Source organism: Pelodiscus sinensis, chromosome 15 (assembly GCF_049634645.1).
Source record: "Pelodiscus sinensis isolate JC-2024 chromosome 15, ASM4963464v1, whole genome shotgun sequence".
Taxonomy (NCBI): domain Eukaryota; kingdom Metazoa; phylum Chordata; order Testudines; family Trionychidae; genus Pelodiscus; species Pelodiscus sinensis.
The window spans coordinates 41005367-41022062 of record NC_134725.1 but is presented as its reverse complement, the minus strand read 5'-3'; the positions used below and the strand labels follow the sequence as shown (position 1 = coordinate 41022062).

At 53.4% G+C, this 16696-nt stretch overlaps 1 protein-coding gene across 10 annotated transcripts in view; it reads left to right on the top strand.

Annotated features, from left to right (window-relative positions):
- The window catches only part of TTC28 (tetratricopeptide repeat domain 28), a 590183-nt gene that overhangs the window by 524586 nt on the left and 48901 nt on the right, over positions 1-16696 (top strand). For all 10 annotated transcript variants that reach the window (XM_075898910.1, XM_075898909.1, XM_075898911.1 and 7 more), the window contains 2 exons: positions 1850-1990; positions 16434-16578. In XM_075898910.1, the coding sequence (XP_075755025.1) occupies positions 1850-1990; positions 16434-16578 (286 nt within the window). The remainder of the gene's footprint in view (positions 1-1849; positions 1991-16433; positions 16579-16696) is intronic.

Sequence of the window (16696 nt, the reverse complement as noted above, 5' to 3'; positions counted from 1 at the left end):
GGCTTTGTTGGCAGCTCTGCTGAGTGTCCATGTGCAGCTGCAGTGACCTCGCAGTGAACTACATGAGTGATAGTTGCCTTTGCTGGTCAGGGTTTGAGGCCATGGGTAGTAACAAAAATGGTGAAATGCACAGATATACAGTGCACTCTGGACAATCTGGGATGCTGCTCAGACCTTCTGTCTCATGACACAGTGCACTCTGCTGCGGGGGAGTGTGTGTGGGTCTTGTGTCCTCCACACTGTGGGGGATGCTGTGTTTAGTTAGAACATCTAGGTCAGTCACTAAACAACATTAAACAGTTCTAGGTTTGGGGTTTGATAACCAGAGACCTCAGTCTGCTTGGTACCATGGCACAAACACCAGTGAAAGTTCTTTTCAGCTTTTATTGAAGACACAGGAAAGACAGAAAAAAGAGTCCAGACATTTGAAATGTAAAGTATTAAGCCAGGCTTTAATTTTACCAGCTTCCCTTCTTCCCTTTGCCTTTAGCTGGAGTAAGTTTTTAAAAGAACAACCCCTTGTTGGACAGTTGTTTAGATGGTATCAAAGACAGTAAGAACTGTTTTTTTTATCTGACGAGAGAAGAGGTTAGTTAAGATGGGCTAGAGCTGCCAAGTCCAATGCTGTTTCCTGAGAGGACAAAACAAGATAAACACACAGAATAAGGAAAGGAAAGGGAGAAGGGGAAGGGGAAAGGAAGGGGGAAGGGGAAAAAAACCAGCTTTTGTCTCTTGTGTTGAGTTTCTCTTACAACCACACTGCTTGGAAAAATACAGGCCTGGTACTGGTTTTACAGCCACTGTGAGACCTGGCAAACATGTACCAGATTGTGTAGGACATTGCTTCTGCCACCTCCTTTTGGTCAGAGGCTTGCAGCAATGTTGTAATATACCGTGTTGGCTGACTAAGCCAGCCTTGTGCTAGACAGAAGGAAAAAGAGAGGAATTGGAAAAAGAAGAAATGAGATGGGGGAGGAAAGGACGCATGGGAGGTGGGGAGGGAAGAAGTCTCCCATCTGAGCTGATGTTTGGGGCTCAGCCAGGGTCAGCGGAGGTGGCAGTGACATCCGGGTCTGGCCTGCACCAAGAAGGTGGAGGGGGCAGCTGGGATGGAAGTTCACTCCTTCCCCTTCTCTCTGCTTCCAGTCAGCCAGCGTCAGCCTCCACCTGTGTGCTTATTTTTCACTCCAAAGTCTTTATTAATAAAAACCCAGAGGGAGGGATGATGGGCCTAGCAGGGAGGCATGAGAAAGGCACTTGGCAGGTCTCCACGGACACCTGCATGGCTATAGGGAGTAGGCAGAGGTGTGCGACCCAGACAAGGCCAGCTGATGGCACTGCAGCTTGTAATAGGCCTGAGTAGCAGACTGAAGCCCCCACTGGCTGCAGTTTCCATGAGGCAGTGTTTCCTAGTGGGTAGAAGATTGGATTGGGACTCAGAAGAGAACCCTGTTCCCTGCTCTTTGTCTCAGTTTCCCTGTCTGTGATCTGGGGGGAATGTTACTGACCTGCTTAGTGAAGCGCTTTGAGCTCTGCTGCTGGGAAGTGCAAGATAAGAGCAAAGTCTGAGGGCCTCAGTGAGACTCCAAGGATGGAGACGGGGTGGATTGCCTGTACCAAGTGGTGGGATTTTGGTTCCAGGTTCCCATCAGTAGGAGTCATGTGGCCAGAGCCCTGAGCAGTGCCTCATGGAAGGGGACTGGTCTGCCCAGGAGATCAGAACACACCTTAGGCTGGGGGTTCCTGTCCTGGGCCCAGATTCGTTTCTCAGCTCCTCACATTTTTCCAGCGCAGCTGGTGCTGTGCCTTGCCTTGCCTTGCTAATGTTTCTCTGCTGTTTGATCCTCAGAGCCTGCGCCAGCAGCGAGACAGAGAGTGAAGCTGGGGACATCATGGACCAGCAGTTTGAGGAGATGAATAATAAGCTGAACTCAGTAACTGACCCCACCGGCTTCCTGCGCATGGTCAGCAGGAATAACCTCTTCAACAGGTGAGAGCCAGGCCCTGTGGCCAGCTGAGGGAGCAACTGGCAGAGCAGAGAGATGCTTCCTTTCTGGGGTGTGCGGGTGGGGCTCTGCATCCCTGTGTGACCCAGTGTAATAGAAATTTGTACTGGGACAAACGTGAACTCAGTCCTCAGGTGCACAACTGAGGCCAGAGCAGGACCCAGGGTCAGTGTCTCTCTAAGCCAGTGTTTCTCAACCTTTTTATAAAGTACCTCTTTATCAAAAAAAAATTATACATACTACCAGCTCCCCCACTCTAACCCAATGCACCCACCGCTCCCTCAGAGCCAGGCTCCCTCACTCTAACCCTGTCGTCACCAACAGGTCAATTGCGAGCTACTGGTCGATCTCGAGGCCTCAACCAGTCGCTCGCGAGGCGTCCTGTCCGCCCCGTCCCCATTTCCCTCCCACCCCCCACAACCTCCACCACTTACCTCGAGAGAAAACGGAGGTACTGTCAACTTCAGAAGTCCCGCAGCTTAGCACCACTTCCGGATTCCAGAAGTGCAGTAGCTGCTCTGCTGGTCGGGTGTACTGCGGGAGGGAGCATCAGCTCCCTGCACCGCACAGGAGGGGTGAGTCAGCCCCGTGGGAGGTGCGCAGGGGGTTTCCCGGTGCGCGCGGGGGGGTTGGCCCCGCGGCAGGCGTGCGCGCGGGGCTTCCCTGCGTGGGGGGGGTCAGCCCCCTGGGCAGGTGCGTGCTGCTTTCCCTGGGGCGAGGGGCAGAGAATCCTGGGAGGAGGGAGATGCAGGGGACTTTCTGCCCCCACTCCCCAGCCACAGAACGCTGTCCCCACTCGCCTGTCCCCAGCCACAGAACTCGGTCCCCATTCCTGTCCCCACTCCCCGAACTCTGTCCCCACTCTCCTGTCCCCAGCTACAGAACTCTGTCCCCATTCCCGTCCCCACTCCCCGGACTCTGTCCCCACTGGCACCCTGTCCCCAGGTGCAGAAACCTGTCCTCTGCCCTCCCAGCACCCTGTTCCCTCTCCCCTGCTCCCAGCTGCAGAACTCTGTCCCCACAAAATGTATAATTATAAATGCTTCATTTTAGATGTAAATAGCATGAATAAAAACCAGACCATTTATTTCATAACTATAAACACGTGATTTTAATTGTATGTATCGCATAAATTAAAAATAAAGTGTTTATCAGAGTGTGTAAGTAAGGGCTGGGGATAGCAAGTGATGGACAGGAGGAGAATAGAGAGGGCGGGGCTTCAAGGAAGGGGCGGGGCTTCAAGGAAGGGGCAGGGCGGTACATCTTCGCCTGTTCTGAGATTTAAAAAGTGATCTTGGGTGTAAAAAGGTTGGAGACCACTGCTCTAACCCAGAGCCATGCACTAGACATACGGTAATCCTACCTTTGAAGTGCCCATTCCCACCGCCCAGCCCTGTCTCGGCAGCTTGTCTGCAGGGAACAAGTGGCCCACCAGTGCCAGGCTCACCATATGGGGCTGTGCGCTTCCACCCCAGCCTAGCACCCCCGTAGCATGGCACCTGGGGGAACTGCCCCCCCTTGCTACACCACTGATGCTGGGGTGGGGAGGCGGCCTTTGGAACAAAGTTCATTGTGCTGCTTCACTGCCTTTTAGCTCCTCTCCGCAGCGCCACAGGAAAGGGGACGGGTTGCACCGAGCTGCTGGCGGGGATAGGGGTAATGCACGTTACCAGGTTCAGCCGCCCTCCCTGCTGAAGCACCCCAGGGAGGAAACGAACTAAGAGAGGCAGCCGTGGAAGTGATTTTTTTTTCTCCCCACTCATACCCTCCCCCCGACTTGAAATTGCTCCGGGTCTCACCAGAGCCATGCACTTTTCCCACTAGTGCTGGAGCACGTGCGCAGAGCAGCTGTTACCGTCCAGGTGCGTGGCTCCAAACATTCAATTTGACAAGCACGTGCCGCCGCCCCCTCCTCGATCCCCTTTGCAGGGAAAAATCCCAGACATTTTTTGGCGTATCCCCCAGACTTCTCTCGAGTACCCTTAAGGGGCACTTGTACCACTGGTTGAGAAACGCTGCTCTAAGCTGTGGGGCAGCACAACTTCACAGGTGATTAATCAGTCAGTGCCCAGTCAGTCAGCTAGGCGGGGCTGATTAATCATCTGTGAAGCAGGGCTGCCCCACAGCACAGAGGGAACACTGGCTATGATCTGTGACATGCTGCACCCGGCGCTCTGCTGTAAGGGTGGCAGAGGAGCCTGTCAGTGGTGTGTGTGCGTGTGCATGTTTGTTCACTAAGCAGCTGTCACTGCAACCCCTGGTGCTTCCCAGGAGCCTTCTGGCTGCATGGCAGGTCCCTGGTGAGCATGTTGAACCTAGTCTTCTCCCTTCTGGGATACATATGGTGTATCTCTATTCCTTTCCCTCCCCTATTGTTGTGGTTAGCCTGGGAAATGGTTGCTCTGAGAGGAGGCTCTTGTACTACGCCTGCCTCCCTGAGACATGGAGCTGTATCCGCTTAGAGGGTTTTATTGGTGTTTGGCTGCTTTGTCCTGAAATCTGGAACTAGAACTGGGGAGGCATAGGGGGATGGAGGTGCCAGGCACATCCTGGAGCATGTGGAGAGGGAGGCTAAGTGAGGGGCACTTGGTGGCCTGTCAGTGAGCAGACACTCTGTTGCACATGAGGCTTGCTTTCCAGCTTAGATCCAGTTTACGGGGTGTCACAGCTCACAGGTGGTGCCCACACTTGGCTCCTCGGCTCCTGGGTGGAACCCCCCTTTCCAGTGCGGCAGCCCCTTCTCGGGGAGCCCACTTCACTCCAGCAGCCGTGAGACAGCCCTTTCTCAGGGAGTCCTCTCCAGTGCAGTGACCCTCTCTTGGGGGGCCCACTCTCACCGGGGGGGTCCGCCCCTCCGCCTCCGGGATGGTGCCTCTCAGGACCTCCAGCTGCCTGCCTCCACCGTGAGCCCTCTCGGGGGGGTCCACTCCCTCTGGATCCTGGGGCCTCCACCCCCAGAAGAAATAGCGCCCCCCCTGTTCTCTAGACCAGAGCAACTCTCAGCCAGCACCAAACAGGCGGGCTTATTGAGTTTTGAACAGCAACGGGTCTCAGGCCTGTAGGCCTGGGCCCTCAGCCCTGCACGGCAGTCACCTATGCAGCTAGTTGAGTCCTGCCTGCTCTGCTGTCAATCCCCAAAACCCCCCAAAAAATCCCCAGTCTCCCAGCAGAGCCTCCAATAACCCCAGCAACAGCCCCTCCCCCGTCCATTGTCTTTTCCCCAGGTAACAGGGGTGCTTTGCTAATCAGCTGGGCGACACCGGAATCTCTCCTGGGCAGCTGCCACCTAAGCACTCAGCATACAGGGACACTTGCAGTGAGTTGGACATGTGTTTACCTCGCTCAGTCAGAAATACAGCCCTGGCCAGGAATTTGTCCTCTGAGAAGTTAGTGTGGAGGCCATTGAGGGAGGGCAACAGAGATGTTCAGGCTCTTGGAGACAGCAAGAAGGAAACTGTAAGTAAAGTCAAGTTATGGCTCTGGCCCCAGGAGCATCTGGCAGGCACTCTGATAACCTTGCCCCTCCAGATGCAGGCCCATTCGCAGGAATTTCTGTGGGGGTGCTTTTTTTTTTTTGGAAATATGGACTGCGAGGGTGTGACTGCATCCCCCATGGTCCCCCCCAAATAAGCAGAGAAATCAGCCCCAGCCTTTCCCCGGCTAGCTTAAGCTTGGGGGAGGGAGGCTCAGGCAGTAGTCTGTTCCTGCCTTCCGTTGGCTGGCCCAAGCATGCTTACTTGGGGGACTATGGAGGGTGCTTTCAACCTTTCGCACACACACCTGATATGCGTGCTTTTCTGGATGAGTAGCCATTCTGCAGATGGACTGATGTCTTTCCCCCAGAGGCATGGAGTGTAGAGCTCTCTGTTTGCTGACTGTAGTTTCTCCTGGAAACATTTGCTTCCCATTAGTTTTAACTATAGCCCTAATTGGCTGGGAAAAATACAGCACTGTACATGGGCTGCCCAATCTTTGTTCATTTTCTACATCTTTAGAACTTGCTCAGATCTCAGCCAGTCCTATCTCTGTGTTGTAAGTGAAACTGAAGCCCTAATCTTAGTAAGATTTGGGTCGCTGCTGCTGCATGGAACTGAAATAAGCCCTCACGAGCTGCCACTAGATCTTTGGCTTCCACACAGCAACTGAGTTCAGAGGGCAGGACCCCTTCCCAGCTGGAAAGAGGAGTTAGATGAGCTTGTAGTGTTCAGTGTGACTGCTAGACCATGTCAGCTGGGACAGTGGCTTCTCACCCAGATGTGAACCTGGGTCTGACATGCAGGCACTAGCACTGTCCATTTCGCCTCTCAGTCTCCATTTCACCCATTCAGAGTTCCCCAGCAATGATGAAATGGGCCCCAGTTGGGGGTCAAGAAGGCAGTGTTCCTTGGGGGATGCTGGGACCCTTTGCTTGCTTGTTTTCCACACGGGCTATGGCCAGAGATGGCAGGAGGTGCCTTTATTTTATGTCAGTGTGCTCACGGTGCAAGTCAGTCCCGTGGTGTCTCAGTGTCTCTGTCACATGGAAGCCAAGTGCATCCTCCCGTGTGTGAAGTGAGTCTCATGGGGTTACATGTGCAGTGAGTCAGCTTGCAGATGCTGGGAGAAACATGGGCACTGTGACCAGGTGCTGACCTGGCTTCCTCCTAGTAAGGAGATATGGAGGAGGGGGCAGAGTTTCCACCTGGAGCACTAGAAATGCTCGGCATCCCCTTGATGATCTCATTGCACACACCCTGATCCAGTAGAATAGCAAACCACCCCGTGTGCCCTGTCTAAGACCCCCCTCCACCCTGAATCAGTGGGAATAGGTCAATGGAGGGATGATAGGAGTTACTATAGAGAACTTTCTGGGTGTCTGGCTGATGAGTCTTGCCCACATGCTCAGGGTTTAGCTGATCGCCATATTTGGGGTCGGGAAGGAATTTTCCTCCAGGGTAGATTGGCAGAGGCCCTGGAGGTTTTTCACCTTCCTCTGTCGCATGGGGCACAGATCACAGCTGGAGGATTCTCTGCATCTTGGGGCCTTCAAAGTATTTGAAGGCTTCAATATCTTTGATATAGGTGAGAGGATTATTCTAGGAAGGGTGGTTGAGATTCTGTGGCCTGCACTGTGCAGGGGGTCACACTAGATGATCATAATGGTCCCTTCTGACCTTAAAGTCTATGAGTCTATGAATCACTTTCTCAGGAAGCCCAGGGGGGCTCTAGTGGCTGCTGGAATCCTGTCACATCAACTTGATTCCGGGCCCAGGCCTGGAAGCAAAGTGAGTGGGGCCAGTGCCCTGTGCCAGTCTGGCTAGGCCCCCTCTCCCAGGTCAGCACCTGACATTGCAACAAAGGGCTGTGCATGGAGAGGACAGAGGGATCTGTGCAGACCAGTTGTGCTGGGCCCATGAATGTTGTCTGACTTACTTGGAATCCTGAGGGGTGTCTGGTCTGAGAGTGTGGAGGGGAGATCAGCAGCCTTGTCTTAGATGTTCCCTGTGTGATCCTCTCCTCCTCCCCGGGCGTCCTTGCTAGTCTTTCCTGTAGGCGCACTGCAGTCAGTCCCTCCTGAGCCTGCCATAGAGCAGAGCACTGGCAGGTGCCGAATTTGATCTCTCCCCTTTCCTCTAGGGCGCTTGAAAGGCCCATTTCAGGGCAGGAACAGTGATGCCGATATGTAGCCATGTCTTGTTCTCTCCCTTTTGCGTTCTTCCTATGGCCAGGACCCCCTCGTACAAAGGATGAGATCAGCAACTCGGCTGAGTCAGTGCAGAGCTGAGGGATGGTTGTGGACATTGGGAGAGAGCTCACTATACAGGCAGTCCCCGACTTACGCGGATCCGACTTACGTCGGATCCGCACTTACGAACGGAGCTTTCTCGCCCCGGAAGTCGGGGCGAGAAAGCCCCGTTCGTAAGCTGCTCCGGTGCCCCTGGTCTGCTGGAGACCGTCTCCAGCAGACCAGGGGCACCGGGCGGGTTCCCGCGCTTCTGAGGCTTTGCTCTGGCAAAGCCTCAGAGGCGCGGGACCCCCCCGCGGCTGCGGCTTCAGTCAGGGTGCCTGTGGTCTGCTGGGGACCGTCCCCAGCAGACCACAGGCACCCGGACTGGAGCGGCAGCAGCGGCGGTTCCCCGCGCCTCTGAGGCTTTGCTCTGGCAAAGCCTCAGAGGCGCGGGACCCCCCGCGGCTGCGGCTTCAGTCCGGGTGCCTGTGGTCTGCTGGGGGCCGTCCCCAGCAGACCACAGGCACCCAGACTGAAGCCGCAGCCGTGGCGGGGTCCCTCGCCTCTGAGGCTTTGCCAGAGCAAAGCCTCAGAAGCGCGGGAACCCGCCCGGTGCCCCTGGTCTGCTGGAGACGGTCTCCAGCAGACCAGGGGCACCGGAGCAGCTTACGAACGGGGCCAGAGCAAAGCCTCAGAGGCGCGGCACCCCGCTGCCGCTGCGGCTCTGCTCCCCGTGTCCCTGGTCTGCTGGGGGGGGGGCGCAGCTAGTGTGCTCCCCCCCCCCCAGCAGACCAGGCTTTTGTTTTGGACTCTGGGGCAGAGCAGCTGGGGTGCTGCCGATTGGTCCTGCAGCGCCCGTGGGCACTACTGGACCAACCCGGCAGCACCCCAGCTGCTCTGCCCCAGGTCCTGATTCAGCCGCTGCTGGTCAGTTTCAGCAGCGGCTGAATCAGGACGTCTGGGGCAGAGCAGATGGGGTGCTGCTGGGTTGGTCCAGTAGCACCCCAGCTGCTCTGCCCCAGGCGTCCCCAAGTCAGCTTCTGCTGAAACTGACCAGCGCTGACTACAGGAAGCCCGAGGCAGAGTTGCTCTGCCCCGGGCTTCCTGGAATCAGCGCTCATCAGTTTCAGCAGCAGCTGACTTGGGGACGCCTGGGGTTCTTAAGTTGATTCTGTATGTAAGTCAGAACTGGCGGTCAGTTTCAGCAGTGTCTGAATCTGGACGCCAGTTCCGACTTACATACAGATTCAACTTAAGAACAAACCTACAGTCCCTATCTTGTACGTAACCCGGGGACTGCCTGTACTGCAAGGCCAGGAGTGCTACTGCTCAGACCCACTGTTTGGCAGCAGCAAGAGCAGCTGGAGGAAAGTGGCATTGGGGCCTTGTAAATGGGACACTTGTCCAGGCCTTTTCACTGAATTTAAATCATCCACACACCCAGAGCTACTCGGTGGGAGTATGTGTGCACACGAAGGGGGGAAGTTGACAGCAGGTGCCAGGCCTGTGCATGTCATGCACAAAAGAGTCTTGTCTTTCCTCCCCTTGCGTGGATTTGTTCTTTCTCTTCCTGATGCCCAGCCACTGCCAGGGTTTGGAAAGTGAACCACTGATGTTACTCCTTTGGCTTTGGACTCATAAAAACCCATCTCAGTGGTAAGCAGATAAATCCAAGGCTGCCTAGCTGCAAAACCCTTTCAGGATGGAGACTTCGCTGATTAAAGTAATCAAGCTTCTTGCAATAAATGTCTGTTGTTCTATTTCGTGGTGAGAGAGAGAATACTAGTGCCACCTGCTGGCACACAGCTGCTTCTGCAATCGCAGGACATTAGTTGTCTGATGGCCCTCTACACCCATCCACCCCGAATAAGCTGACATCCCAGCCTTGCAGAGCTTGGAGATGTAGAAGTGGGACCCTGGAAAGAGGAAAAATCCCTCTTTCCCTCATTCCGGGGCTGTGAGGCTGACTTAGGTCACCTTTCTGTGGAATGTTGAGAAGACAATTCTGTGCACAACTTTGCACTTATATTTGTGTTAGTGGTTGCAACTGCACACAAATGGGCAGTTGTGAACACAGTCAAGCAACTTGCAGGCATATCCCCATCCCTGAGCAAATATGTGGCATTCCAGGCACAAGCAGACTCTCCTCTTTGTAAAAGGACAGGGAACGAGGGCGTGGTCAGTGTCTCAGAGTGCCAATAGGACCCTGGGTTAGGGATCCTAAATGCCATTTGGGCCTTTGAAAAATCTCCCCTTAGGCCATGAGTGTAAAGTGCAGTTAGTGCTGAGAACCAGCCTTCCATCCATCTGTCCATTGTCTGTGTGCAAATGGAGTGCAGCCAGCCCCAGGCACATGGCTGTGATCTGAGTAGTCAGAGGTGTTAATCACAGCAGCCAGTTAGTGTCCTAGGACCTGCTCCCCCTTCCTCTTCCCCATGCCAGAACCAAAGCCCAACCTTCAACTCTTCTGTCTGGAATCCCACCCCCATTCCACGCACAGCCCCACTCCATTCTGCTTCTTCCCCCACGGCCCCACCCACCACCAGCTCCTTTTTCCCCTCCAGACCAGAGATGTGCAGTGTCCCCAGCAGCAACATTTTCTATACTTGAGCGGGCTGAATTTTCTTTTGGGCAGGTTGAAATTTCTTATGTGCAGCACTAATATTAAGAGAGTGTGTGCGCTGTGCACCACCAATACAAACAAAAACATACATACACATAGATAGATACAAATATATAATGCAGTCTGTGTGTGTGGAAGAAAATATATTAAACAAGGGATAGTTAACATCATCCTTTCTAATAGCTCAACCTAGTAAACACACCAGAATCCATATTATCCACACATAGCTCATCTTTGAGTCGCTAAACAAACCATGAGTCAACTAGAAATAGTATTTGCAAGGAGAGCATGACTAATATAATATTTACTGATACTGGAAAGGAGAGTAAAAGGCATTCACTAAGGCTCATATGGTTTCTCTGAGGAATGTTTAGGATCCATGCTATACAAGAACAAGTGAAAGAGACCTGTAAAAACAGATAAAAGTTCTCCTGGTTTGAAGCTTTTACCTTGTGTGTGTCATCAACTCAAAGAGTTAGAAGCCCCAGAGCAAATTAACACATGGCTTCAAGATTTGTAGACAGATGCAAGTTTCAAAGAGCTTGCAAATAAGGTTTCATCCTATAAAACAACTAGCATCACACCTAGTACTGGCTACTTCTCACTCATAAGAGCCAGAACTCTGCCACATAGTAACACAGGATTTTAAAAATCATTAAGGTTAGAATTTTAGATATCTGCAATATTCCAAAAAAAATCTGTTAAAAAAATCTTTTTCTTTCTTACCTTAAGCCATTAACACCTATTTAAACTTTTGTTTGAAATGCAATCATGCAAATTTCCTCCTGGTATACACACACAACCCATGCAACCTGCTTCCCAGCCAAACAGAGAGGACTGCCCTGGGCTGCCAGCTAGTGAGTCAGGGACACCCCAAATAAACTGTCCCCTGCCTCCACCTCACTACACAGATGCCAGCACCCCTTCTCCCCCACCTCCCTGTGGGGGTATCCAGGTGGGGGCTGGGATAAAATCCTGCTTCTCAAAGTAGCAGGCATCAGCAGTCTGTCTTGTCCTAACTCCCAGCTAAAGCACAAATAAATTATCCACAACTCCCCCACCTCACAGCACAAACTCACTCCCCCCTGATTCCACTTCACCCCAGTACCAACACCCACCTACCCCCTTTCCCTACCTACTCCTGTACTATCAGCTGGGGCTGGGATAAAATTCTGCTTCTCAAACTTTCAGGCACAATTAGCCCACAGAACACACAGCAGAAACAAACTTGTCACTCCTACTCCACCTCACCCCAGGACACAACACAAACTTCCCCTACCTCCACCTCACCCCAGTGCCAGCACCCACCCATCCCTCTGTCCCCCACTTACCCCATGTAGTCAGCCCCTTCCCAGGAGGATTGAGTAAAGTGCTGTGTTTCAGTCTCTGCCTCTGCCTCTGCCTCTCTTTGTACAGACAGGACTCTCCAAACTACCTTCCCCTCTGACTGTCATTCCTCCCCAGTCATTTACTCTCTCCTTCCCTCCTCCAGCCATTTATTCCCTCTTTATCTTCTCTCCTTACCTGCTCTTGAACTCCCATTTGAAGCTGCTGCTTAGTGGGACAGCCCTCCCCCTGCCGGTCAGCTGAGCTCCCTGCCTGCACGGGAGTTCTGAACCTGTGAGCGGGGCTCAGAAAATAGCCATGCAGCTTACAGGGAACTTTGGTCCTAAGGAGTGAGAGCAAATCCAGTCCTGTGCTGCAGCAGGGAGACATTTTTCCAGGGTCCCCGGGGGCAGTCCACCTTTGTTAGTCAGAGCCCATGAGTTGAGGAATTTCTCAGGGGCAGGAGGAGTGTAATGTGTTGATTCTGTGCTTTACCGACACACTAGCCTAGCGTGTATGTGAGAAAACATACCAGGTACACAAATTTCATTCTTGGCAGGGCGTATTAGCGACTAAGAAAAATGTTGCTAGGCACAGAGGTGGCAGTAATGTGTGTTATTGGGTTGATTGGCCTGTGCAGTAGGGACTTACTTAGGTTTTGATGTTCTGGGTATGAATACTTCCCAGTTCTGGCTTTTGTCACTGTCATTCCTTGGATGTGTGACCTGCACAGAGAAATGGGAACGCTCAGCATTAGGCAGCCCTGTGAAGAGACGGTGACAAACTCTTCAGTTTCTGTGTTCCAAAAGAAACTTGAATAAAGACTTTGCAGTCCCAGTGTGTAGCGTAGTGTTATTTTAAGCTTAGTGCCCAGAAACAAGTTTCCTGTTGAAGCTAGACAAGAGCCCAAGACCTGGTAGTCTGGATGAGGTGGCTGAGAAGTGGGCCCAGAGCAATCAGAGAGGTGAAGTGAAGGGGGGGAAGGAATCCATTTTGAAGCACTTGGAAGAGAGGAAAGTGATCAGGAACAGTCGGCATGGATTCCCCAAGGGCAAGTCATGCCTGACCAACCTGATTGCCTCCAAGGTAACTGGTTCTGTGGACATGGGGAAGGATGTGATATACCTTGACTTTAGCAGGCTTTTGATGCTATCTCCCACAGTATACTGGCCAGCAAGTTAAGGAAGTATGGATTGGATAAATGGACTATAAAGTGGATAGAAAGCTGGCTAAATTTTCAGGCCCACCAAGTAGTGAACAACGGCTCGATGTCTGGCTGGCGGTCGATACTGGGATCAGTTTTGTTCAACACCTTTATTAATGACCTGGATGAGGGGATGGATTGCACCCTCAGCAAGTTTGCAAAAGACACTAAGCTAGGGGGAGAGGAAGATACATTTGCAGGCAGGGATAGGGTCCAGAGTGACCTAGACAGATTAGAGGATTGGGCCAACAGAAATCTGATGAGGTTCAACAAGGACAAGTGCCGAATCCTGCACTTGGGACAGAAGAATCCCAAGCATTGCTACAGGCTGGGTACTGAATGGCTAAGCAATAGAAAAGGACCTGGGGGTTACAGTGGATGAGAAGCTGGAGATGAGTCAACATTGTGCCCTTGTAGCCAAGAAGGCTAATGGCATATTAGGGTGCATTAGGAGGAGCATTGCCAGCAGATCCAGAGAAGTGATTATTCCCCTTTATTTGGCATTGGTGAGGCCACATCTGGAGTATTGTGTCCAGTTCTGGGCCCCCCACTATAGAAAGGATGTGGACACATTGGAGAGGGTCCAGCGGAGGGTGACCAAATTGATGAGGAGGCTGGAGCACATAACCTGCAAGGAGAGGCTGAAGGATTTGGGCTTATTTAGTCTGCAGAAGAGAAGAGTGAGGGGGGATTTGATAGCAGCTTTCAACTTGCTGAAGAGAGGTTCCATAGAGGCTGGAGAGAGGCTGTTCTCAGTGGTGACGGCTGGCAGAACAAGGAGCAATGGGCTCAAGTTATAGTGGGAAAGGTCTAGGTTGGATATTAGGAAAAACTATTTCCCTGGGAGGGCGGTGAAGCACTGGGCTGGGTTCCCTAGGATGGTGGTGGAATCTCCATCCCTAGCGGTGTATAAGTCCTGGCTTGACAAAGCCCTGGCTGGGTTGATTTAGTTGGGGTTGGTCCTGTCTTGGGTAGGAGGCAGGTCTTGATGACTCCTGAGGTCTCTGAGCTCTGGGATTCTGTGATCTTAGCAGCTGGCCAGAAGATGAGCTGGATGGTGACTGCAGCAGCTCTGTACAGCCAGGCATGGGCCCATGGTGCTGTGTGGACATTTGCTTCCTTCCTAGGAAGCTGGTTTGTGTGTTGGGACTTTTTGTCTTTTGCTGTTCAGCAGCACTGATGGTGACTCCACAGTCATGGTTAAGCGGTTGTTACAGTTCTGCCTAGCCCCTGGGTGACCACAGCAGCCTCAGAGTGCTGGGGAAACGGTTGGGGACAGTACAGTTGTTCCATGGCTGTGAGAATGGGGCACCGATGGCCCGTGGGAACATGCTGGCATCACACAGTGGGCTGGTGTCTGGCAGGGGTCAAGGAGGGTGTTTTGAGGCATAGGTGTTACATACCCTGGGGGAGCATGCGGGATGCGTCCGATGGAGTTGCTGTGTGCCTGTCCGTAGGCCAGCTAGTGCCGAGGGAGCAGCTCTGAATGCCCAGGAGATGGTGTATGTGGGCTTGTTTGGCAGACATGCTGCCTACCCTTGGGGTGGCTGGGTGGACTGGGCTTCAAGAGAGGTGCCCTGTGCCCAAACAGCATGGGGCGGGAGGACAGGTGTTTGGTTGTGTGCCCATAGGGTGCAGGGTGGGGGTGTTTGGGGGACGGACCCTATGCCTGTGCAGCACGGGGGAGTGTTTGTCAGAGAGGTCATGGGGCACATGGAGATGTCCAGCCCTGTGGTCTCGGCATGAGCAGTGTGGGAAGGCCAGCAGGAGGAGAGTGAGTATCTCGCTGGGTTCCCTCTCACCATGCTGGGTAGGGTCACTCACAACCCCAGCAAGGGGATGGTTCATTCTTGGCCCTCAGTGATGGCTACTGGGTAGGTATCGCTTGTGCTGCTGGCCAAACCGTGAGTACTATGGCTCTGGGCTGTGCCTGGGAAAGAGAGCCACACACTTGTGGCCGGGAAAGAGAGCCTTCCTGGGACTCCGCCTGGCCTGGCCAAACCCAGTGGTTCCAAAGATCGTTTGTGCTCTTTGTTAGGTGGTGGGAAGGCTCAGGCAGAGCGCCTGTCCCCTCTTGAGCTCCGTCCATGTCTTGCACCTGGAGCAGCTGCTGCCCATCAGGAGCACAGGCAATTCCCTTATTCCGCTTCCTTCTGCAGTGAAAGGGGAGCTGGGGCAGCTGAGTGCCAGTCAGAGTGGTCATGTCAGGCTGCCAGCTTCCAGAGGTCACTGCATGCTGAGAAATGTGACTGAGAATAGGGCCAGCAGCGACTGGCTCCTGCTGCCTGTCTGGAGAGAAGGGGCACTATGGGGCAGCTTTGGGTGCCAGCTTTGGGGCAGGAGCAGTGATCAGCTCTGGACCTTTGCAACCAACCTCAGGGCTGGGTGAGCTGGTGCAGAGGGAGCAGCTGTAAATGTCTGGTTAATGGTTGGGGGCAGCAGCGGAGAATTGGAATGAGGTGGCAAGGATGGAATAGCAGCCAGGAAACACACCTCCAGGGCCAGGGATTGAGGGGTCAGCTGCATTTTGTCCTGCACTGCTGTAGGAGGAAGCAGTAGTGCAGTGTTTCTTAAACTGTGTTCCGAGGCAGTTGGAGGTGTGCCGTGGAGAACAACAGAGTTCAAGATGGCTGCCTCACGAGTCTGTTTTTTTTCCCCTCAACAAAAAATCCTTGGTATTCCTCAGTCTTAAAAAGTTTAAGAAACACTGCTGTAGTATGTCAGGCTGGAGCATGAGCACTGGGGTGGGGAAGCCGAGCCCTTAACTCCCCTCTGAAAAGTAGAACAGACCTGAGAAGTCCATTCACTGACCCCTGGGAGGTCCATGTCTGGTGTCTGCTCCCTCCTGTTCCTCCCTGCTGGCCCCCTGGACAAGTGGGTACATGGACCTGTGTAAATCCTGCCGCTGTTTCAGGACAAATTCCTGTGCTTTTGCTGGGCCTGGTGGAGAAATGCCCCCTCCCCTACGAAGCTGTGCTGAGCCCTGGACAACACAAGAAGTGTGAGGGTTGTGGGTCTCCCCCTGGGCTGTGCTGCCTGCCTGGGCTTTGGGAGATGTTCATCTGTTCTCAGTGGAGGGATGCTGCTGGGTCTAATTGCAGCGCCAAGTCAGCAGCTTGCTGGCTCCCAGCGGTGCTCCCTTGGGGAGGTTTCCTCTATATAGGGCCACGCTGTGTAGGGCAGCAAGCACAGGAGTCTGCCCGGCCCTCCCTTTGTCGCATTTGCCTTTTGATGCCATCCCAGATTAATTGGTGCCTAGCTAGCGCCAGTGTAAATCTTCCTGCGGCTGCAGGCGAGTTGTAATGGGTCTTATGTTCTCTGCACACAATCGCTCCACACAAGTATGTCATTAAACACTTTGCACAGCATGTTGGGACACTGGAGTCTTCAAAGAAATGTAAGCTGTTGTCTGCAGCTGCTTCACCCTGCAGTTTCTCTCATTGTTCTCTGTGCTGTGAGACTGGAGTGGGGGGAAGCTGCTCCGGGAGCACCAGCCTGTCCATGGGGATGCCAGGGCACAGAGCTCCAGGACACTGCAGTTAACCTCTCCCTCTTGTCTGTCCACAGGAGCTGTCAGAGCATGAGCAGCCTGGCCAGCAGCACCATGTGCCCTGTGAAGGATGGAGCAGCCTCTCTTCCCAGGAGGCAAAGCATGTTGGCCAAAGCCCCACTACGCGCGCTCTATGACCTGCTGATTGGTCCCATGGAAGGGGTAAGTGGCTGGATAGCACAGGGCTTGGGAACGAAGCACCGAACCTTTCACCTTTGGGTGCCTGGTTCTGGCCTGGCCCAGCTGGGCGCCTGCCTCACTCAGGGGAGGGTCATATGGA